The 21,026-nt window shown below is 56.5% G+C and overlaps 9 protein-coding genes across 9 annotated transcripts; 5 read left to right on the forward strand and 4 right to left on the reverse strand.

Annotated features, from left to right (window-relative positions):
• Positions 1 to 1,445: 1,445 nt before the first annotated feature.
• On the forward strand, positions 1,446 to 3,974 carry DCS_01156 (catalase; the record flags this gene model as incomplete). Its single annotated transcript, XM_040798491.1, has 5 exons — positions 1,446 to 1,724; positions 1,775 to 1,977; positions 2,047 to 2,713; positions 2,793 to 3,000; positions 3,118 to 3,974. 5 exons carry the CDS (start codon positions 1,446 to 1,448, stop codon positions 3,972 to 3,974), a joined length of 2,214 nt encoding a protein of 737 aa, XP_040659374.1.
• Positions 3,975 to 5,355: 1,381 nt separating this feature from the next.
• On the forward strand, positions 5,356 to 6,132 carry DCS_01157 (Retrieval of early ER protein Rer1; the record flags this gene model as incomplete). The annotated part of the gene is made up of 4 exons (XM_040798492.1): positions 5,356 to 5,424; positions 5,498 to 5,615; positions 5,669 to 5,968; positions 6,047 to 6,132. 4 exons carry the CDS (start codon positions 5,356 to 5,358, stop codon positions 6,130 to 6,132), a joined length of 573 nt encoding a protein of 190 aa, XP_040659375.1.
• Positions 6,133 to 6,944: 812 nt separating this feature from the next.
• DCS_01158 (uncharacterized protein) lies at positions 6,945 to 8,541 on the forward strand (the record flags this gene model as incomplete). The annotated part of the gene is made up of 2 exons (XM_040798493.1): positions 6,945 to 7,215; positions 7,310 to 8,541. 2 exons carry the CDS (start codon positions 6,945 to 6,947, stop codon positions 8,539 to 8,541), a joined length of 1,503 nt encoding a protein of 500 aa, XP_040659376.1.
• A 476-nt stretch (positions 8,542 to 9,017) lies between these two features.
• DCS_01159 (glycosyltransferase family 90 protein) lies at positions 9,018 to 10,799 on the reverse strand (the record flags this gene model as incomplete). The annotated part of the gene is made up of 1 exon (XM_040798494.1): positions 9,018 to 10,799. One exon carries the CDS (start codon positions 10,797 to 10,799, stop codon positions 9,018 to 9,020), a length of 1,782 nt encoding a protein of 593 aa, XP_040659377.1.
• Positions 10,800 to 12,445: 1,646 nt separating this feature from the next.
• On the reverse strand, positions 12,446 to 13,096 carry DCS_01160 (putative ribosomal protein S15a.e.c10, cytosolic; the record flags this gene model as incomplete). The annotated part of the gene is made up of 2 exons (XM_040798495.1): positions 12,446 to 12,705; positions 12,964 to 13,096. The coding sequence occupies 2 exons, from the start codon at positions 13,094 to 13,096 to the stop codon at positions 12,446 to 12,448; spliced, it is 393 nt and encodes a 130-aa protein (XP_040659378.1).
• A 640-nt stretch (positions 13,097 to 13,736) lies between these two features.
• DCS_01161 (40S ribosomal protein S12) lies at positions 13,737 to 14,399 on the forward strand (the record flags this gene model as incomplete). The annotated part of the gene is made up of 3 exons (XM_040798496.1): positions 13,737 to 13,739; positions 13,886 to 14,201; positions 14,275 to 14,399. 3 exons carry the CDS (start codon positions 13,737 to 13,739, stop codon positions 14,397 to 14,399), a joined length of 444 nt encoding a protein of 147 aa, XP_040659379.1.
• A 281-nt stretch (positions 14,400 to 14,680) lies between these two features.
• Positions 14,681 to 15,353, reverse strand: DCS_01162 (putative peptidyl-prolyl cis-trans isomerase nima-interacting 4; the record flags this gene model as incomplete). The annotated part of the gene is made up of 4 exons (XM_040798497.1): positions 14,681 to 14,698; positions 14,769 to 14,905; positions 14,965 to 15,067; positions 15,231 to 15,353. The coding sequence occupies 4 exons, from the start codon at positions 15,351 to 15,353 to the stop codon at positions 14,681 to 14,683; spliced, it is 381 nt and encodes a 126-aa protein (XP_040659380.1).
• A 601-nt stretch (positions 15,354 to 15,954) lies between these two features.
• On the reverse strand, positions 15,955 to 17,290 carry DCS_01163 (uncharacterized protein; the record flags this gene model as incomplete). The annotated part of the gene is made up of 2 exons (XM_040798498.1): positions 15,955 to 16,323; positions 16,532 to 17,290. 2 exons carry the CDS (start codon positions 17,288 to 17,290, stop codon positions 15,955 to 15,957), a joined length of 1,128 nt encoding a protein of 375 aa, XP_040659381.1.
• A 1,196-nt stretch (positions 17,291 to 18,486) lies between these two features.
• On the forward strand, positions 18,487 to 20,583 carry DCS_01164 (pseudouridine synthase TruD/Pus7; the record flags this gene model as incomplete). Its single annotated transcript, XM_040798499.1, has 1 exon — positions 18,487 to 20,583. One exon carries the CDS (start codon positions 18,487 to 18,489, stop codon positions 20,581 to 20,583), a length of 2,097 nt encoding a protein of 698 aa, XP_040659382.1.
• Positions 20,584 to 21,026: the final 443 nt, after the last annotated feature.

Consider the following 21,026-nt stretch of genomic DNA (forward strand, 5'->3'; position numbering starts at 1 on the left):
CAGAACACATCGTTGTGCACGAAAGAGTGCGGACCTGGGATCCCATCAGTGTCATCGCACACATCACAGACGAGTTGGCACAAGACCACCCGGACATTCCAGAGGAATGGGAAGAAATTCGTCGCAAGCCATTCGTCATATGTCGATGCGTATCGGTATGGCATGGGCATTTCCATGAATCGCCACCCGGCCGGACTCGACAACGCCAGAGGTAGCCGACTTGTTCCGTCGGTGGAACGAGACTAGGTCGTGCCAAGGACAACCCGTATCATTCGACGTGCGACCAGCAGGAGCCTGCGCAATAATAATGCATGTGCATACGGGCCTATAAATCCCCCCCCCGCCGTGATGGGCAGAGAGGGAGGGAGGGCAGCGCTGGGATGATTACTCGTCGACTTTATGTCTTCAACCATTCCGTGTCAGTCCGCTCCGCCACGCACATGGACGTGTGCACCACGCAGACGGCCCAGCAGAGCCCGCGTCGACGTTCATCACAATGCACGCCCGATCTTCATCCGATGAGCAACTGTGTTGGCCAATGAACGAATGTGAGCAAGCGCTGACACCATTGCCAGCTTGCTCCCTCACCTCGCGTCGTCACAAACCAAGCAGCGGCCGACGAGCTCGCAGAGTTCTTTCTTTCCGGCTGCTGTGCTTGTACGAGTACAAGAATGAGCGATCCGGCGTCCATGCATGCGTATACGAGGCCGAGGTCCAATCAAGCCCGAGGTATTATCATTGTCATCCTAGAGACATCGCCGATGCGGCGTCCACCCTCCTCCATGCGACCTGACTTGGCACCCCCCAAACTTGACGCACATCCATGCATGTATGTAATACGTTTCCCGCACCACCTGGATTCCACCATGTGCATGCATGTACATGTACGGACGTGGAAGGTGCATAGCCCCTCAGTCGTGCTCTACATCTACACGCAAGAAAGAGTTTTAATAAGCAACGCATCGCTTGCAAGTGCTTTTGTGCTAATTATGGCAACATCTAGACGGAATTTGAAAGCAATGACAACCCTGCCCGACTCGAATGCTGTTGCCGAGGCCAGTGGCCCTATCCACCGATGTCCTTGTCTTCGTCTCCATGCATCTCTATGCTGGCAGATGCCGTGATGGAGAGCAGCGAGTGGCGCAGTTCTCCTCACCCCGACGCCCTATGGGTGATGGGATGCATCTTTCATTCGTGCTACGATGCCCAAGATCCTGTTCATGGTGCGCCGCATGCGATGATGCCTGTCTGTGTGTAAGACACCCGAGAACGCAAGACACTGTCATGCACGGAGTAGTTGAGTGCCTATCATCCAGGCACAGACGCAGATAAAAGAACGGCCGCCCCTCGCCCCCCGTCTTGCTGGCCACCATTCCGACTCGGCTCCTGCACTGAGCGGAACTCATCGGCGCCAGCAGTACTCCGCACAAGACCGTCAGTTCACCATGGTGCGACCGAAGCTCGCTGCCCTTTTCCTGGCCATTGTCGCCCTTGCCAACGGGCAGTGTCCCTTTGCCGAAAATCTCGTCGCCAGATCGGATGAGGAAGTTACTTCTCGACGCCATCTGGCTCAGTATGACGTCGACGATAGCGAGGGGTACCTCACCTCTGATGTTGGCGGTCCCATCGAAGACCAGAATAGCCTCAAGGCCGGTGAACGGGGGTCCGTTCTCCTGGAAGACTTTATTTTCCGACAGAAGATCACCCACTTCGACCACGAGAGAGTACGATGGCCCCCGTATTCATGCTATACGTGACTTAAATTGCCCCTTAGGTCCCCGAGCGAGCTGTTCATGCACGCGGCGCCGGTGCGTACGGCACCTTTACGAGCTACGATGACTTCAGCAACATCACCGCCGCCTCCTTCCTGAGTTCGAAGGGAAAGAAGACACCGACCTTTGTCCGCTTCTCGACGGTAGCTGGCTCCCGCGGCAGTGCCGACACGGCCCGCGATGTCCATGGTTTTGCCACCAGGCTGTATGTCCTCTTCTTCAAACTTCCTCGTTCCCTGCCTGCTCCTGTCCGCTTCTGAACAGCCCGGAACAGCTTCACCGACGAGGGAAACTTCGACATTGTCGGCAACAACATTCCCGTCTTCTTCATCCAGGACGCCATTCAGTTTCCCGACCTCATCCACTCCGTCAAGCCCAGATCCGACAACGAGATCCCCCAGGCCGCCACCGCCCACGACTCCGCCTGGGACTTTTTCACTCAGGAGACGTCGACCATGCACACTCTGTTCTGGGCCATGGCTGGATACGGCATCCCTAGAAGCTTCAGGCACATGGTGCGTCTCGGCTTCCCCCTCCAGAGAGCCGCCACCGCCGCATGCCTTCTAACAGGAGACCAGGACGGCTTCGGCGTCCACACCTTCCGATTCGTCAACAACGACGGCCAGACGAAGCTCATCAAGTGGCACTGGAAGACGAAGCAGGGCAAGGCAAGCCTGGTGTGGGACGAGGCCCAGCATGTCGCCGGCAAGAACGCCGACTTTCATCGGCAGGACCTCTTTGACGCCATCGAGTCGGCCAACTATCCCGAGTGGGAGCTGAACGTGCAGATGATCGAAGAAGAGGACGCCCTCGCATTTGGCTTCGACGTCATGGACCCGACAAAGATCATCCCCGAAGAGCTCGCGCCACTGCGCAAAGTGGGCGTCATGAGGTTGGACGCCAATCCCGTCAACTACTTCGCCGAGACGGAGCAGATCATGGTAAGATGCCGTTGGAGGAGATGCATCTCCATGTAGCATCCCCATCGGAGAACGGAGACAAGGCCAACTCGTTGAACAGTTCCAACCCGGCCACATTGTGCGCGGCATCGACTTTACCGAAGACCCTCTGCTACAGGGTCGCGTCTTCTCCTATCTCGATACGCAGCTCAACCGGCACGGCGGCCCCAACTTTGAGCAGCTGCCCATCAACCGACCGTTGGGAAAGATTCACAACAACAATCGCGACGGTGCTGGCCAAAACATGATCCACAAGAACACGGCCCCTTGTAAGAGCCTACGTCCAAAACCACCACCCACACCGACACCCACAGCACACCAACACCGGCGGCTACAGCACACCTGCATGCCTTGAGTGGGCAGTTCTCTATGCTGACATGCGCCAGACTCACCCAACACGTTGAACAAGGGCTTCCCGAAGCAGGCCAACCAATCTGCGGGCAAAGGTTTCTTCACCGCGCCTCGTCGCTCGGTCCAAGGACACCTCGGCCGCCGACGGAGCCCGACCTTTTCTGACCATTGGAGTCAACCCCGTCTGTTCTACAACTCGTTGACAAAAGTCGAGCAGCAGTTTCTCATCGACGCCATCCGCTTCGAGACGAGCCAGATCGATGCCGCCCTGCAGCGGAGGGTGCTGGCGCAGCTCAACAAGATCAGCCACGACGTCGCCGTCCGCGTCGGTAGGGCCTTGGGCTTGGAGGCCCCCGCAGCGGATCCCGAGTACTACCACGGCAACAGGACGACGGGCATCACCATCTTTGGGGAGATGCTTCCCACCATTGCCGGCATGAGGGTCGGCGTGCTGGCGTCGACAGAGTTCAAAGAGACCATCTCGCAGGCCACAGCGCTGAGAGACGCCCTCAGGGCCGACAAGGTCGACGTCCTCACCGTCGCCGAGACTCTCGCCGACGGCGTGGACAGAACGTACTCGGGTGCCGACGCCGCCGGCTTCGATGCCATCGTCGTCGCCGCTGGTTCCGAGACGCTGTTCGATGGCCGCCGGAAGAAGTCGACGCTGTACCCGCCCGGACGACCGCTCCAGATGCTCATGGACGGGTACGGCTGGGGCAAGCCGGTTGGCTTCCTTGGCCGCGCGGACGAGGCGTCGACGGCCGCTGGAGTCACCGGCGGACCGGGTGTCTACAGGCGCGCCGGCCAGGACATTGCCGGTATGGCCAAGGACCTGCGTGAGGGGCTGGCCGTGTTCAAGTTTACAGACAGGTTCCCGACGGATGATGAATGAACATGTGAATGAACGAGAGGGTGAATGAGCCGATCTTATTCTTCGTCACGGCGCGACGCCGCAAGGGCTTTCATTTCTTGGGTGCAGTTGGCAATTGATGCAGTTGAAGGGTGCAAGTCTACGCTCGCCCCGGACCATGTGGACCGGACGGCGATGGCTACATACCATCCATCTACTTGCATGATGGTTCAACGCCCACAAACGATACGTTGGCAACGTTTGACAACCAATGGGAGTGAAACTGCATTTCCCTCCTGGCAGTTCGCGAGCATTCATCCCGCATGGCACCCGCACATGTACTGGTCCAAGAACGTGTGATAGGATCGTTCAACGATCGTGCATGGCGCGTTGGCAACATTCGACTACGAAGGGGAGTTGCCGCTGCTTTCCCTCGCTCTCAGCTCGAGGGCACTCCATCCATATCCCTCCCAGCCACACACTCTCCGGCTGCGAGGGTGGTCATCGTTGCGGACTTGTGCTCCGCTCCGCCACGATATTGCTAGAGGCCGACCACAAAGCGAAGGAATACTGCAGATGTGAGCACAAGTTCCTGTGCACTGTACTCGTATGTGTGGAGCATGACGTCGTATCGTCTCATGTCTGGACGAGGACAGCCACTGTCCGGCATCAGTGTGTTCGGCATAGTAGACGGAGTACTCCGTACCTTAAACGTACATGTCAGTTGCCTGCGAGTGAAGTGCGTCGGTTGAATGATGCATGAATACAGATACCGTAGTCCAAACTCCGTGCGGGCTTCGCACTAGCAGCTTCCAGCTAGTGCCATTGTTCCCCTGGAACTAAGCACATGCCTGCTGCAGTAGGGACAGTGCGACGCACTGATGGGTGACCCCTTGACAGCGGCTGATGTACCCGTATTTTCGTACGCTTACCGGACTTGCACTGTAAGTACAGGCAAAGCTGCGAACCGGTACGTGGTAGTAATAACACGGGAAAGTTAACCTGCCTCGGATGTACTCCATACTTGTACTCCGTGCCTGTACTAAGTAAGGGCTTGCAAGTGCATCTTGCAAGTGCTTGCACGAGTTCGTTGTGGCTGTGGCTGTGGTCGAAGCAAATGAATGGCTGATTAACGGGTCAGTTACGTTACGCTAACCGTCTCGAGCCGGCTGCCCCACACCGCGTGCGGCGAAAGGATCGCGACGACAAGGACAAGTCAGACCCTTTTCTGGAAGCGGCCAACAGTGCAACCAGGCACGACACATTCTCTTTGCCCCTCGCCTTCCTGTGACCACTTTTCTTCTATTACTGCTTGCCTTTCGAGTCCGTCGCCACCGCCGTCGCCCTCCTGTTGGGATCGAAACACTTTCGGATAAAGCATTCGCTTCCTCCCCCCCCCCTCTCCCCCCTCTTCCCGTCGACGATGGAAGCGCCCGAGCAGGAACAGACCCCCTTCGCGGCCGTCACAGCCCACACGTCGAAGCTGCAGAGGGTATGGACGACTTCTCCGACCGACGAACTGGCGGACAGAACCGTTTGGTTGCTGACGTGACATGGCGCCAAAGCATTACCAGGCACTCCTCGACCAGTCGACCCCCCATGTGCTCTACCGATGGGTCGGCACCGGCGTCACCCTCGTCCTCTTCTTCATTCGCATTCTCCTCTTGCAAGGATGGTACATCGGTACGTTTCCGCCCCTCGGAACCTTCGTCCCTGTCGCTTATCCGTCGAGACAGTCGCCTACGCGCTCGGAATCTACCTGCTCAACCTCTTCCTCGCCTTCCTGCAACCCAAGTTTGACCCGTCCAACGACGCCATCGACACGGAGATGGAGGATGGCGCCGTCGGCACCCTCCCCACCAAGAGCGACGAGGAGTTCAAGCCCTTCATCCGCCGCCTTCCCGAGTTCAAGTTCTGGTACTGGGCCACGAGGGCCGTCACCGTCTCCTTCTTCTGCACCTTTTTCGAGCTCTTCAACGTGCCCGTCTTCTGGCCCGTTCTGGTCATGTACTGGCTGATTCTCTTCGTCCTGACGAGTAGGTCCATCCATTCTTCCTTTTCATTCGTAACCTACCCTCGACTGACCTCCTCTCCCTCTCCTTCTCTTGTTGCAGTGCGAAAGCAGATTCAGCACATGGTCAAGTACCGCTACGTGCCCTTCACCATCGGCAAGAAGAGCTACCGGAAGGACAACTCGTAAGCCCGAGCCGGCGAGCGAGGAACGGAAAGAAAAGGACGCTGTACTGTACGTGAAGCAAAAGGGAACGATGCTCGGGCTCTGGCCACTGGCAGTCAGTTTCGTCACGCCACGAGTGCCCGACCGTTGACAGCTTTGTGTCATCGTCGAATTGTAAGACTTACTGGGATGGCCCGCCGACGGCCAGGGCTATGCTGTATAGATGCTGGACGGGGGGCATGACGGAAAACCCGAGGATGGACTCCTCAGTTGCAGATGTGATGTGATGTTTTAATGAGCATGGAAAAGAACTACACTGCACACTGTGCTCGTGGTGGTGCAAGCACCTCTACCTATTCATGTACTACGTATTACCTTTCTTACCATTTGCTGCGTTTTTCACCTTTTCCCACGTTGCTAGACCGAAAGCGAGCTGCCGCTGTGGCGGTGCGCAACTTTTTCTTAGGCTAGTGGCTGGTGGAACCTCAATCACTAGACCAATGCGCCACACTACCTTTCGTGCAAGTAAACTTAATTACTGTACAGTACTCCGTACTTACACTTTGATAGTGCCAGGAGGAATATCCCGGCGTACGCAACTTCCTCCTCCTCCTCCTCGCTGCTCCTCTCTTGGCCACCCCGAGACGTAACCTTCGGATTCGTCTGGTCTGGTTTCGGTCTGCCTCTCACTCACCATCCCCGGAGCAACGAGATCCAACCGTCAAGCAAGCCCTCCACTCCATCGCCGCCGTCGCCCGTCACCGTCCAAAGGTGGGAGAGAGCGAGAGAGCGAGCAAGAGCAGCAGGTGGGAAGGAGCCAATCCGGTCGAGACGTGATGGCGACGGGCGCACGCTCGGGCGAGCAGCGCATGGTGCACCAGGACTACATCGCCAGGATCCGCTTCTCCAACGCGCTGCCGCCACCGCCGAACCCTCCCAAGCTGCTGGAGATTCCGAATACAGGTCTCACGAGCGGACAGTACACGACACCGGCGTTCGCCTCGCGGCTGGCGAGGGAACAGCCGCTCAATATTGAGGCAGATGCTGAGTTGGGCATGCCGCTGAATCTCGTGGGCATGCCTGGCGTGTTTGATGGCGATGAACGATGTGAGTTTCCGCTCCCCCCTCGCCTTTGCTTCGTTTTCTTCCCCCACCACGTCGACGCCGGCAACAAGTAGCTGACCATCCTTCTGGTGACTAGCTATCCAAGCACCTGCCCAAGCACCACCTGTCCACCCACATGACCGGCCACTTCTCCGTCCCATAGCCGCACTCGGCAAGCTCAAGGTGGCCGAGGCCAACGTTTCCTTCCTCCGCCGGACCGAGTACATCTCATCGAGCACGCCGAAGCGACCCGAAGGCAGCCACGCTCGCGCACTGCTGGCCAAGGCTAGGAAGCCGACGCGGGCCCTAGACGCCGCTGCCGACTCGCCCCAGGCCATCAAACGAAAGATCGACGAGGGCTTCGAGCTTGCCGCGCTCGATCTCAACGACCTCAAGCGCGTCAAGCACCCTTCGAAGAAGCACCTCAAGCTCGTCGAGGCCCTGCCCCTCCTGCCAGACCTCGAAGCCTTCCCCGACTCGGGCGCCTATGTCACCGTCAAGTTCCTCACTTGCCCCGTCACGAACGCGTCCGAATACGACAGCCGACTCCTGAGCGGCCTCTTCCGACCGATAGACCGGACGCCGGCGGAGGAGGCCATGTACGAGGCCGCATTGGCCGCCCACGAGCAGGACCCGACCCACAACCCGCGACCGCAGAACATGATGAACTACGACTTCTACCTGACATCTAACGCTGGAGCGGCCCACAACTTCCGTCGCAAGTTTGATGTCGACGATGCCGAGCACGCCAGCGACGACCTCTACTCGCATGACGGCCACTTCCAGTTCAACCGTGTCCGGGCCTACGAGACAGCCCACGAGACAGAGCTCGACCATCCGACAAAGTACGACGATGAGATCATCCTCGCTTACAACGACGAGGACGCCTACCCGAAGCAGAAGGCCGTATACTACTACCCCGTCATGCAGCGCTCCGCCATCCGGCCCCAGCGTACAAAGAACATTGCCCGTCGCACCGTCGGCCCCGAGCAGGATACCGAGGAGCAGGTTGTCGACCAGATGGAGATTACCGTCGTCGATCCCAACGAAGATATGCTCGAGGCCATGAAGAGTTATCGGGAGAAGCCACTTGGCTGGGAGCAGGCTGTCGAGGAGCAGGAGCAAGAGCAGGAGCAAGAGCAGGAGCAGGAGCAGGAGCAGGAGCAGAGCCTGGATCGTGACTCGTCGCCGCACGCCGATGCCGAAGGGGACGAAGCCGAAGAGGATGCGAGATGGCAGCGTCACGGCAGCGAGGGCCGAAAGCCCAGAGCCGACTCCCCCGACGACGACCGGGACGCCGAGGGCGACGAGGACGAGGACGAGGACTGAGCCAACCCTGAGCCACTTTCTGCTCTGCTCTGCTCTGCTCTGGGTTTGGTTTTGGCTAGGCAGGGAGGGAGCCCACAATGTGATGTGGGTGATGGCACACTCCTGAGTGAGCCCAAGGTCGGCGATCAAAGTTTGAGGGTATTTATGCTATTTATTATACATCGACATGATGAAAAGAAACAAAAAACCTGCAAATCCTGATGTTCTTTATTTAATCTCGGAATGTGTGTCTGAAATCTCCCTGCCAATGCCTGTCTGTCGTGAAGCACCTACATATCCATCAAGTCGTTCTGACACGCAGCTGCCCTCTATTTGGTTTTTACATACACATAGGTTAGCCCCTCTACAGCTTCTTGTCCGCGGTCAATGGATCAAAGCCAATCACGGCTCTCTGATCGTCGATGACCCGTCCATACCTTTCCCAGTCTGTCAGCGCGGCTGGATTTGGGGGAAAATGGGATGTCGGGGGCGGGTGCTCACTCTAGCAGGAGGCGAAAGAACCAGACCTCCATGTCCTCCTTGCGGAGCACCTTGTTGGCCCACTCCTTGCTCGTGATGGCGATCTCTTCGGCCTCTCGATTACCTCGACTGCCGTCGGCGAAGAAGCGCACCGCCTCGAGCCAGTCGTCGCCCTGAAGGCTGAGAGGGACAAAGTGGACCCAAGGCTTAAGCCATTCGGAGTGCCACTCACGGAAGACTGAGAGCTTAAACGTCAGGCTCTTACTCTGGAGGAAGGCGTAGAAGCGACCGGAGAAGGCGTTGCCGTCGATGTCGAGGAGGTACTTGTAGCCCCAGGCGTCCTGCTGGTTTACGTGATCGGCGAGGTCGAAAAACTGGGCCTGCGCGTCGCAGTCGCCGGGATCGCATTGGCCGACGTGGGTGAAGTGAACGTCAATGAGGTTGCGATAGTCGCCGCGCGGTACCTTTTTGACCTCCCACTTGGCGCTCTTCTCGCCATCGGAGCCCTTGTTGACCATGACATAGGCTTCATCGCCGGCGTTGATCTTCTTCACGAAATTCTGCCGATGCTGTCGCCTCCAGCCTCCGTTGCGACTGAAACCGCCCGTGGTGGAACCTCGCCAGTAAAGGCGATCCTGCTTGTCGGCCCAGGCTTTGTCCCTGTTCTCCTTGTAGGCGACCTTCTGGTGCCAGTACCAGGGGGACGGGTAGACGAGGTCATTGTAGGACGAGATCTTGGATTGCGAAAAGATGGGAAAGAGATCGTGGACGACGTTGTAAGCGTTGGGTCGGTCAAAGAAGCCGTATGTCGAGCCGAGAGAGGGAGTGAGGCAGATGTCGGACATGGCGGTGGCATTGTAGACGAAACCGAGATCGCTGACACCGTATCGGCTCACGTCGTCTGCTCGCTCATCGTCGAGAATTCTCGCCGGGCTGTCGGGCGGGCACGACACCCGCGAGTGCGTCCAGGTCGGCTGATGGGCGAAGACATTGAATCGAGTGAGCTTGGTCTCCTGAAACATCTTGCCGCTGTGCAGCTCGGGCGCGGTGCGCGAGTAGTCGTTGACGGGATTCTTGTTGGCCATCGCTGCAGGCATATTCTCGTTGCGTGCCTTGGTGAAGAGGCGAGAGAGATCGTCGTGCGGCACGACGACGCGTGGTTCGTCATGGATGTTGAATGCCAAGTCCATGTCAGGCAGGTACTGGATGAACTTGGCCATCATGCTCTCGGTCGCATGGCGCTGCCACTCCTCACCGCCGTTGATGTAAGAAACCTTGTGATTCCGTATGGCGACTCCGATCAGGGCATTGTCGTATCCCAGCGCTTCCTTGGCCCTCGCGCGTATCGTCTTCGGCTTCAGGCCCCAGAAGGGTGTGATCAAGTGATGAATGGTATCGAACTCGTCCACCAGCTGTACCTTGTTCCTCTGGGCAAAGTCGAACCACTTGTCAAAGTGTGGCGGCGGAGGGATCCCGTATCGCTTGCGGTACTCCTCAACCGCCTCCGGCAACGTCTTGGACTGTTTCTTCCTGACGTCCTCAAAGTCACTCCGGGCGGTTTTCATGATATACTCAATCGGATGCGAGTCCGTTCCGGGGACCGGTTTCGGCCTCGGGCCACCTGTGACCTTTGGTGCATCCTCCCACTCGACTTGTGTCGCTGGCTGTACCTCACTGGCTTCCTTCGGGGTAGATTGGACCACGTGCCTCGCGCCATGTTTGGACAGCTGGAGTACAGAATATGCGAGGAAGATGAAGGAGGCGATGACAAGGAGGGAAATGCACTGTCGCCGTCGCATCATTCCCGGCCAAGGCAGCATCGCCAGCCAACTCGGACCTGGGAATGGTGTGGGCGAGTTTCAAGGCCCTGTCGTCAGCTCCCACTGTTATTGCATTCAGCCGAATTGTACCTGTACCCGTACAGATAGATGCATAGATGCGCGGAAGAGGTTATCGGCGAGCGAGGCAGTCGTCAACAGGGAACATGGCCTTTGCCGCGCGTCACGCCAGGAGCCGATATGGTGTCGAGGCGAGAAACAAAGAAGTACTTGGGAGGAATACAGGACAAGCAGACCGTATAGGGGGTCCACTACTCCGTAGAGGGTCGGTAGGTGATGAATTAGGTCACTGTACGGATACAGTACAGTACTTACGGAGTACAGTGGGGGAACAAAAGTCCCGACCCATATTCATCGCGATCTGCAAACGCGTCAACTTTACTCCGTACAATAAATATCCTTCAACCTTCAAAACGCTATTCCAAGCCGAACTACGGAGTATGCCTCCAGTAATGCTAAAAAAAAAACCCTAGAGCCCACATAAGAGAACTAAATTTTTTGCTCTTTACGATTCAGGTTCAGGCTTTTCAGAATGTACAGTACTGTAGCGATTGAAGAAGGGGTATCCACTCTAGCAGTACGCGCATTGCTCGGCGCTATCGTTCACAATCCAGTGCAAATACCTCGATCTGGAAGACCATTTCATGCATTACTCATACGCAAAAAAGATTTATCATTCGATGCATCCGGAATAATCTTTTCATTTCCAACAAAGATCTTCTTCAGCAATGTAATATCGGTTGTTCTATCCGGACATAGCATCGGCATCTTCAACAGGTATCGAGGATACCCTGTTTAAAGTACTATCAAGAACCTGCTTCCTTCTTCCAGAGTTGACTTCAATTGCACATCGTGAGGGTCAAAGGCGAGCTTGGGTATTTTGCAAGCCAGTCCGTACTACAGTACTGTCCTATCGTATATCTTCAATTCAAACAGCAATTAGCACGATAAACTAAATCCGAAAATTGTCCAAGCAAGATCGAAGCCTTCAGTACTCGTTATTCATAGATATTTTGGGGTGCATTCTACTTCAATCACCGTTCATCTCTTACACCTTGAGTCGGAGATCCAGATTCCCCCAGGGGATATGTTATAGCGCGTCGTATCTTGCAATACCTTCCTTTCCGCTTCGAGAACGTCGGATGCGATGCGATTGATAGAGCGACATACACCTAACAGCAGGGGAACGACAGCTCTACTTGTACGTACAATTGATACTCTGCAGGTAAGATGTCGGGTGTGTCCCGCACGTGGGATATCCGGGTAGATGTACGTAAACGCATCCCTTTGTCGTGAAGTCGTCCAAGATGGATGTTTCGAGCATGCGACACTCGCAGCAATTTGAACCAATCCTTCCATTCGCACCGATGTTGCCGAGTCGGTTGGAGAGCATTCACAGCAAGGCAGACGATGAGCAACATTCGCATCTCCAGGCTACCAGTTCATCTTGTGGGTGAAGTTTCGCGCAAAACTTGGCGAAATGACACATGTTCATTGACAAGGCTCGACTGCGCGGCCATGGCCAATGTCCGCTATGGTATTGTCACCGTGACGACCCCGTAACGCCGACTGTGCGCCAACCTCCAATTTCCCGCTCCGTTTTCCGTCTAGTAGAAGAAGCCAATGATCTTGCCGGCGACGTGCTTGCGGCGGGCCTCCTCGTGGTCCATGATACCAGCCGAGGTGGTCAGAATGACATAGCCGAACTGACGGGCGGGCAGCAGCTTGACGACCCACTTCTCGAGATCGGCCAGACGGACGTTGTAGCGGGGAGAGATGACACCGGTCTTGTTGAGACGGCCGTTCAGCTGAACGACAATCTTGCCGGAGCGGTGGTCGTCGACCTCCTCGAACTCGCCAATGTAGCCTGCGAAGAATTGCGTTAGCGATGTTGCGATAGACTTGCGCTGATAGTGAAGAGAGTGCAGAAGCAACGATTCCAAGACGACCGCAAAATTGGATGATATATCGGTAACTTATAGGGGCTGGGCCGTGGTGCAGAGTCGGCCGTCGCCCTAGTTATCATACCGAATGGTCATGGGAAGCAAAGCAAGTCGCGGAATTGACAAGAACAGGGCAGGACGGAACAGATTTGGACGGAATACAGGACAACTCGTGCACGTACCGTGGCGCTGCATGACCTGGAGGAACTTGACAATGACCTTGGAGCTAGGTCGGATCAGGACCTGGCGCTTGCCACTCTTCTCGGCATTGTTGATCGAGTTGAGGGCGTCGTGGAGAACCGAAGTGCGAACCATCTTGGCGGTATTTTGGGTTGGAGATTCTCAAGTCAAAGGGGAAATGAGGTATCTGTCCGAAAAAAACGCAGCATTGTTAGCCTCCGCACGGCCGTGAGCAAGGAGAGTGCCCTCGGCGATCGGTCGAGGAGGGTTCTGCCGCTCATTACTGAAGAAGAAGAGCGTATCCAGAGCGCCCGCCATCGGCTTGTCGTCACATAATCCGTGGCCGGCCTCACCGAGGGCGGGGCTGAGGATTGCTCTCTTCCGCCGCGACAAAAGGCATCATCCAGCTGGATCCGAATCGCTGTCGGCGGTTGGAGTCATACATACCTCGCAAGAGTTGATCGTAAATCGTCGTGAGGAGGGCAAAGTCACGATGCTGGAAAAGAAGATTCCGCTCCGTCGTGACGCCCATTCGGTGCGTCGAGTGGAAAGTGGAGCATCTACGTGCCCTTGTGGTCCGTGCACGACAGATTGCCCTAATTGTGCGCGCACCGTACGGGTTCGGGTTCGCTTCGGCAAAACCTCGTTACCCTGAGCCCCAGCCCCAGACACATCAATACTCGACGTAAAATTTGTCGCTCGCATTCTTTCCCCTCCCCCCCCCAACTATTGACATTAAATCTTCGAGGATCGCCCGACAAGATATACATTCAAGATGGTGTGTTACGCCTCCCCTGGCCTTTGCCCAACGACGCCGCCGTTGCGCCTTGCTGTGCCTTTTCGGCCAGAGCGCAGTGGCTGGCCTTGGCCTTCCATGGTCGTTTGTTGAATTCCTTTCGATCTATGGCGCTAACGGATGGAAAGTCGGACGTAGAAGACAACACCGTTCCCGAGGTCTCCGAGGAGGTTGAGGTTTCCGCCGATGCCCCCAAGGGTCAGATGACCGTCTTGGACGCCCTCAAGGGTGTTCTGAAGCTGTCTCTGACGCACGATGGTCTTGCCCGTGGTCTCCGCGAGGCTTCCAAGGCCCTCGACCGCCGCCAGGCTCACATGTGCGTCCTGAACGAGAACTGCGAGGAGGAGGCCTACAAGAAGCTCGTCATCGCTCTCTGCGACGAGCACAAGATCCCCCTGATCAAGGTCCAGGACGGCAAGCAGCTCGGCGAGTGGGCCGGTCTCTGTACGTAATCCCCGCGCGCGAAAGGACGGGAAATGCCGACGACTTCTGGACGATTGCTTACACAGTTTCGCAGGTGTCCTCGACCGTGAGGGTAACGCCCGCAAGGTCGTCAACTGCTCTTGCGTCGTTGTCAAGGACTGGGGTGAGGAGTCGCAGGAGCGCTCCATCCTCCTCAACTACTTCCAGACCTCGCAGTAAGCTGCTCATCAACGGCGTTAATTCGAAGGGTATAGAGGCGCGGCCTTGTTTTTTTTTTCGAGACCGCTGGGAAACGACACTCGTGGTTGTGCTCTAGCTACTTCAGTTGGCATCTGGATTTGGGACAGGCCTCATGTGACACGATCAACCTTGCATGAGCGGAAGGAAATGGATACAAGGAGTAAAACCGACTTCCCCAGCTGTGGACTGACCCTGCTCGATTCGGAATGGCCACTTGTGACTTTGCGCGACGAACACTCGTACCGTATTCGTATCAGATGCTACTTGCGCCCCTCGACCTGGAAAGCACGTGCATGTCAGTCGGGACACACGGCACGTTGGTATGAGGGATGCTTCCGCCTGCCGTACCATGATAATGTGATATCCGAACCCCGTTTTGGCCTCGCCAATCTTGGGGCTGTTGGTCGTGCTTGGCTCGAGCGCAAAGGCAACCTCCTCGAACGTGGGATCCAAGCTCCCCTTGCTCTTCCACCCAAGAGAGCCCCCTTTATGTTGGTTGGTCAGCTAAGAGCGTGGCGGGGGATCCAACAAGCGGCGTCCGTACCTTGCCTCGCCTTGTCCTCGGAGTAGGTGCGAGCGACCTCGTCAAACTTGACGCCTTCGTTGAGCTTGGCCAAAGCCTCCTCCTTTTTGGCATGCTTCTCACACTGCGTCGGCTCGAATGTCAGATCATTGATGACGCATGGCGGGGGTGTAGACAGCAGGGAGGCTGAAAGGAAATTCCTCCCTCCGTGGCCATTGCATGCGATGGCGGGGGTTCGTGTGCCTTGCGGGGAGAGAGTGATCAGTGAGAAAGTAGGAGTCGCCTACCAGAATATGGCGAACGTTGATGGACTGCGCGCCCTTGGATTTACCGCCGCCGGCCTCCTTGTCGCCGCCGGCCTTGCCCTTGGCCGCCGGCTTGTCGCTGCCTTTCTTGTCGTTTTTACCCATGATGGTTGTTGCTGATGGGATGTGCCCGATGCGGTTCACGCCCTGTGCCAGCATCGCAGCGGAAAAAGGTGCCCCCTCCCTGCTGGGGATGGGTCCTCCACACGCTAGAAGTGTGTTCAACCGCTGTATTAAATGACCCAACCCCCTGTGACGGTGACCGAGCCAGATGTGTTCGCTGCACAGGCCAAAACGAACCACCAATCCACGCGCACTCGCCTCGGGGCGTTGCTCTCAGCGCCGGCCAACCATGCTTGCAAGCCGAGCCTGCACCTCCGTTTTGGACCTCTCGAGGCTCGGCGGCGAAAATTGACTTGAACCATGTGCGTCGGTGCGTCGGATCCCGTCAGTCGATGAGAGAGCGACTTGCGAGGTGAGGGCGCAGTGCCATGATTCAGCTGCGGCACATCAGATCGTTCGGATGGATGCTTGTCAGCGTGCTCACGGCGCATCCAAGTATGAAATGCTCACTCCCCGACGTCTCTCGGTATTGAAATACATACTTGAAGAGCGACGAAGGGATTGGCTGGTTTGTTTTGTGTCGCACTGGTAAGTTGCAACATGCCAGCCAATCTATTACAGCCAACGCATTCGGCAGCCTGCCTCATCGGCCGGCCTCGCCTTGTCCCAAGAGCTTCAGCTCCATTGCCCTCCCCAAAGCCTGCTTCCACTGCCCGATATCCACCTTCTGCTCTTCTTCGGCAGCTTTCCATTCCAAGTATCCTTGTTCCCCTCGCATATACCGCATTATCTCACCCTCGTACCTTTGAAACAGGTGCCAGTCATCGAGCTGGGACGGTCGAGGAATCATGACAAGTCTGTCCAACAAGATCTGGCCCGGTACTCGCTCGAGGATCAAGACGAGCCTGTGCAGTCCGGTTTCCCGGTCCAGTTTCTGGCCGTACTGTCGTAGGATGTATCTGCCACCGTCAGCGTTCATCTCCCTTCTCCACCGCCGCATCATGTCCGAAACCTACTGGCCATCGTATCGAATTCCGGCCTCGGGCGCAAGGGGGCTCTTCAGGTTGCACCCCCGAAGAATCCGCACTTGGGTCCCGACTTGCGATATGAGGGAAACATGCATGTCGGATGCTCGTCCCTCTCGCGTGTATTTGACCATTCCGGGAGGAGTGTTGATGTCTTCCCTGCCATGCAAGAGTGGTAGTGCCGTCAAACCGTACCTGGATTTGGTCGGGGTTTCCGTCGTGCCGCCGACGATGCCGTCTCGATAGGCGCAGGCCATGTTCAACCACTAGCTGCGAGGCGTTAGCCCATCTGCTACGTTTCCATGCCGGGGAGGGAAACCAGTCGCACTCTCCAGCCGTGTAATGGAGGTTTTCCTCCGCTTCCGAGAGCGCGCTGCGATGCCTCGTGCGCCACAAGACCGAGTCGTCGTTGCTGTCGGGGTTTAATACGATGTCTCGAAGTAGACCTGTCGTGTACAGATTGTAATAGCGCATGTTGTCGAGCTCAAAGTATGCGTTTCGGAAGCGTGTCTGCCACAGCCGCTGGAGCTCCTCGACGCTGGAAAAGACCCATTGGCGTTGGGAAACTTGCATCGTCCTGCTGGTTTCCCAGCTCATAATGTCCGCTAGCAGCTTGTCAAGCCGAGCGTTTCGTATGACATCCATTTCGAGCATCATGCTGCCACTGCCGCGAGATTCGTCCTCGACGGCAGCCAAGATAAAATCCATGACCCTTCCCAACAAAGACTCTGTCATCCTCCCCTCGGTGAGATTTGCACGAGCGTCATCACAGAGCTTCAGTAGCACTTTCTCATTCCAACCGTCTTTGCGACGGCCATGAAACGAACACCTCTCTCCGAGGGGCACGCTGCAAGGCTCGTCGGAGGGGACAAGTTCATCATTTTCACCGGACATGTGATCTGTCGAAGCCCCAGCTAGAGTCGCGGTTCGTTGGACATTCTTGATACTGGCCATGCTGCGTCGACCTGATGCGTCGACCTGGCTGCGGTCAACACGTGCAGATGCGTCGTTGGTTGAAATATGTGATTTCGAACTTGATCCGGAAGCATCTTAATGCACTGCGACCACTCAACAAGGGGAAACTGTCCAGCAGGAGTTGATCGTAGGAGCAGGTGCGGTCGCCTAACAGTGAAAGCGTGTTGTGTTGCACCATTGTTGCCTTGTTTGCCTACGAGGGTTGGCTGAGCCTCCCGGAAAGGGTGAAGGCCGTTCAAAGGAAGGTAGGCTAGGCGGATGCAGATGGAAGCTGTTCATTCGTAGCGAATGATGCTCGCAAATTTCCCGACTAAAAAGTCATTTCCTGCCAATGAAATCTGTGACTAGACCGGCGAGTTGGTAGTAATAATTCATATGACGAGTTGGATGGATTGTTTAATATCTTCGTGCGCAACAACCGTCCTGGAAAGGAACAAGACAGCTAGGGGAATAGGCGGCTCAAGTGCGATACGGAATACTGATACCTAAGAATGATTACCAGTGTACTACCTAGTAGTTAACAGTACGTTTAAAGAAAGGAGTAATTGCAGTAAATAACTGGTAAGTATTTCCAATACGTCGATGGTGTTGGTACGATACTTGTAAATAAATAGGCGGTGGTACAAAATGCTTGATAATATAAATATATCCGTACTCCAAACTCCGTAATTATTACTCCGAATAAGTATAAGTAGTTCAAGTAATACTGTACTTCGTACAGTACTTTCGCCTGGCAAAATTCACACCGCCTGCCCGCTCCAAATTATTGAAAGCTGAATTGCGTCTCACCGCCTTCTGTAAATGACACCAACCCCAGTCCTGCCCGGATAACGGACGTCGCAAAAATGCCCGCGGCAACTTCAAGCATCCAAGTCCCTCCTTCCACTCCACACAGGCTACTTGGATTCTCTTTCTTCATCGCATTACCAGCCTAGGGGACAATGGGTGCAATGGGCGACCGGACGCATCACAACGTGCGCGGGACCGCATCTCACTCAGAATCAATTGGCATCACGCAGAGAGCCACGCCCCTCTCTTTCGCCTGGACTGGCGAGCAGCGGGCTCGGTACGTCGAACACGGTCTTCGATTGAGGGGTTGCTCTCTCGCCTAGAAATGCATCTGGCTTACCACTACCCCAGATTTTCGGACTTTCAGGTAAATGAGATCAGCGAAGATGGTACGGTCGTACATTTGCGATGCATTGGACTGGGAGAAGACCCGAGACAGGTACGACGCCGTCCTGTCACGACGACGATGTACGAACCCTCGAGCTAAATCTCCCCAGCGGATCGACAAAACCCAGGAGCAGAAAAGGACGGAAGCGCAACGGAAGCCCGAAGAATCGCATAATTCCGAGCCAGGTCCGACCGAACCCGTAGAGGTGGTTCCTCCCAAAGACATTGCCGTTCTCACCAGCCTCGCCGGCGAAAAGTTTGCCCAAGACTTGGTGAAACTATTCCAAGGCACCATGGGCGAGAATGACCAGGAAATGACACAGGTCAAGTCCGGGCCGCTGGATGACAAGTCGAAGCGCGGCCAAATCCATGGCGAGATCCGTCGCATCTTCCAGTCCAAGATTGGAACCACCACCGACGACTCTGGTGCCATCATCGCCCTCAAGTCTTGGAAAAAGAAGAACAAGCGGAAACCAAGAGGTACGCGCGCCGAAACAGACGCAACGCCTGCGGGGGAATATCTCCACTTCACGCTCTACAAGGACAACCGCGACACCATGGATGCCGTCAACCAGATAGCGCGCATGCTTCGCGCGAGACCCCAAGCCGTCGGCTATGCCGGAACCAAGGACCGACGGGCTTCGACCTCGCAGAGATGTTCTGTTCGACACGCGAACAAGCGAGCCTTGGCGGGCACGAACGGAAAGATATGGGGCGTCGCGACCGGTAATTACGAGTACCGTGATGAACCCATTCACCTCGGCCAGCTCCGGGGCAACGAGTTCGTCATCACGCTCAAGAACTGCGCCATCGTGGGCAACGGTGCAGAGAATTCCGTCTCCGAGAGGCTCGAGACGATGAAGGCAAATGTTCAGAAGGCCATGGAGCACATGGCGGCCCATGGTTGGATAAACTACTTTGGCCATCAGCGCTTCGGCACCCACCAAGTCGGCACCCACCAGATCGGCCAGCTGATACTAGCCGACAAGATGGAGCAGGCCGTCTTGGCGGTCCTGAGCTACGACCCCGAGATTGCCCAGAAGGCAGCGGACGGCCTATTGCCCACAGAGGCGACGAAGAGGGACGAATACCTCCGACACCAGGCCTGCATGCTGTACAAGACGGGACAGGATCCTGAAAAGGCAGTCAAGCTGATCCCGCCCAGGTATTCTGCCGAGACCTGCGTCCTTCGCCACTTGACGAGGCAGGGAAACGGATCGCAAAAGGACCACTCCGGTGCGCTGGTGCACATCACGAGAGGCCTTCGGTCCATGTACCTCCACGCGTACCAGTCCTACGTCTGGAACCATACAGCGAGCCGGCGGTGGCAACAACACGGCGGCACCGTCATCAAGGGTGACCTCGTCATCGCCGAAGCCGGGGCCGTACCGCCCGCCGGCGAGGAGAACCAGGACGAGGATGACGATGGCATTGTCCATCCCATCGACGACGAAGACGAGGCCGCAGTACGCGCGAGGCCCTTGAGTGAGGAAGAAGCCTCAAGCGGTCGCTTTACGATCCACGACGTCGTCCTACCCACCCCTGGGTACGACGTCATATACCCGGACAACGAAATCGGCGAGTTTTACAAGGAATTCATGGGCCGCCACGAGAACGGTGGGTTAGACCCGACAAACATGCGTCGCAGGCGTCGCGAGTTCAGCCTCCCCGGCCGCTATCGCAAGCTCATGAATCGCTTCCTCGCCCCGCCGACCATCAGCTTCAAGCTGTACTCGGAGGACACGGAACAGATGCACCCCACGGACCTCGACATTGTCAAGGCCACCACCAGGGGCAACGACAGCAAGCGCAAGCGCAGGGATGACGAGGAGGGTGCCGAGGGCGTTTCTGGCAAGAGGGCCAAGGCCGAGGGCGCCACTGCAGAAGCGGTGGACGAGTGTGTCAAGGACGAGGCTGCACCGGTAGCCGAGGTCGGCGACGGCGGCGAGAGGGAGGCGCCTGAGCCTGAACCGACCAAGATCGCCGCCATCGTCAAGTTCCAGCTCGGAAGCAGTGCCTACGCCACGGTCACGCTGAGAGAACTCATGGGTGATGTTCCCGACGCTGACGGGACATTGTCGGAAACAGCCGCGTGATGTGTGACACGATTGAATTCTGTACCGAACACAGCCGTCGAGTAGCAGCTACTCCGTACACACGGAGACAATCGATGCCACCCCGCCGCGTGCCTCAAACTTGATGATATCGGCGAGTGGGAAAGCAACAGCAGCCAGCAAGGGCGAAATGGAACAAGGCTGATCCACGCCACATCATATCATTAGTTTTCAAGCAACAAGTCATAACAGCCCAGCTCCCAGAATGCAAAATTGCCCTTCTGCTATCAAGTAAAGCGATTCGCTCAAACAAGGCTCCGTCCACCCACCCCAACAATGTATCGTGGGTGACTCGAATTCATGAGCTTGGCGTCGACGATGGTGCCGAGGCTCTCCGTATAGCTTTACATTTTTCAGTCATGGCCAGCTCGTCAAGTCGCCGACCCGTACGTCGTCCTGCGTGATGGGTCATGTGATGAGTTGGA

Source organism: Drechmeria coniospora, chromosome 01, assembly GCF_001625195.1.
Source record: "Drechmeria coniospora strain ARSEF 6962 chromosome 01, whole genome shotgun sequence".
Classification (NCBI taxonomy): Eukaryota; Fungi; Ascomycota; class Sordariomycetes; order Hypocreales; family Ophiocordycipitaceae; genus Drechmeria; species Drechmeria coniospora.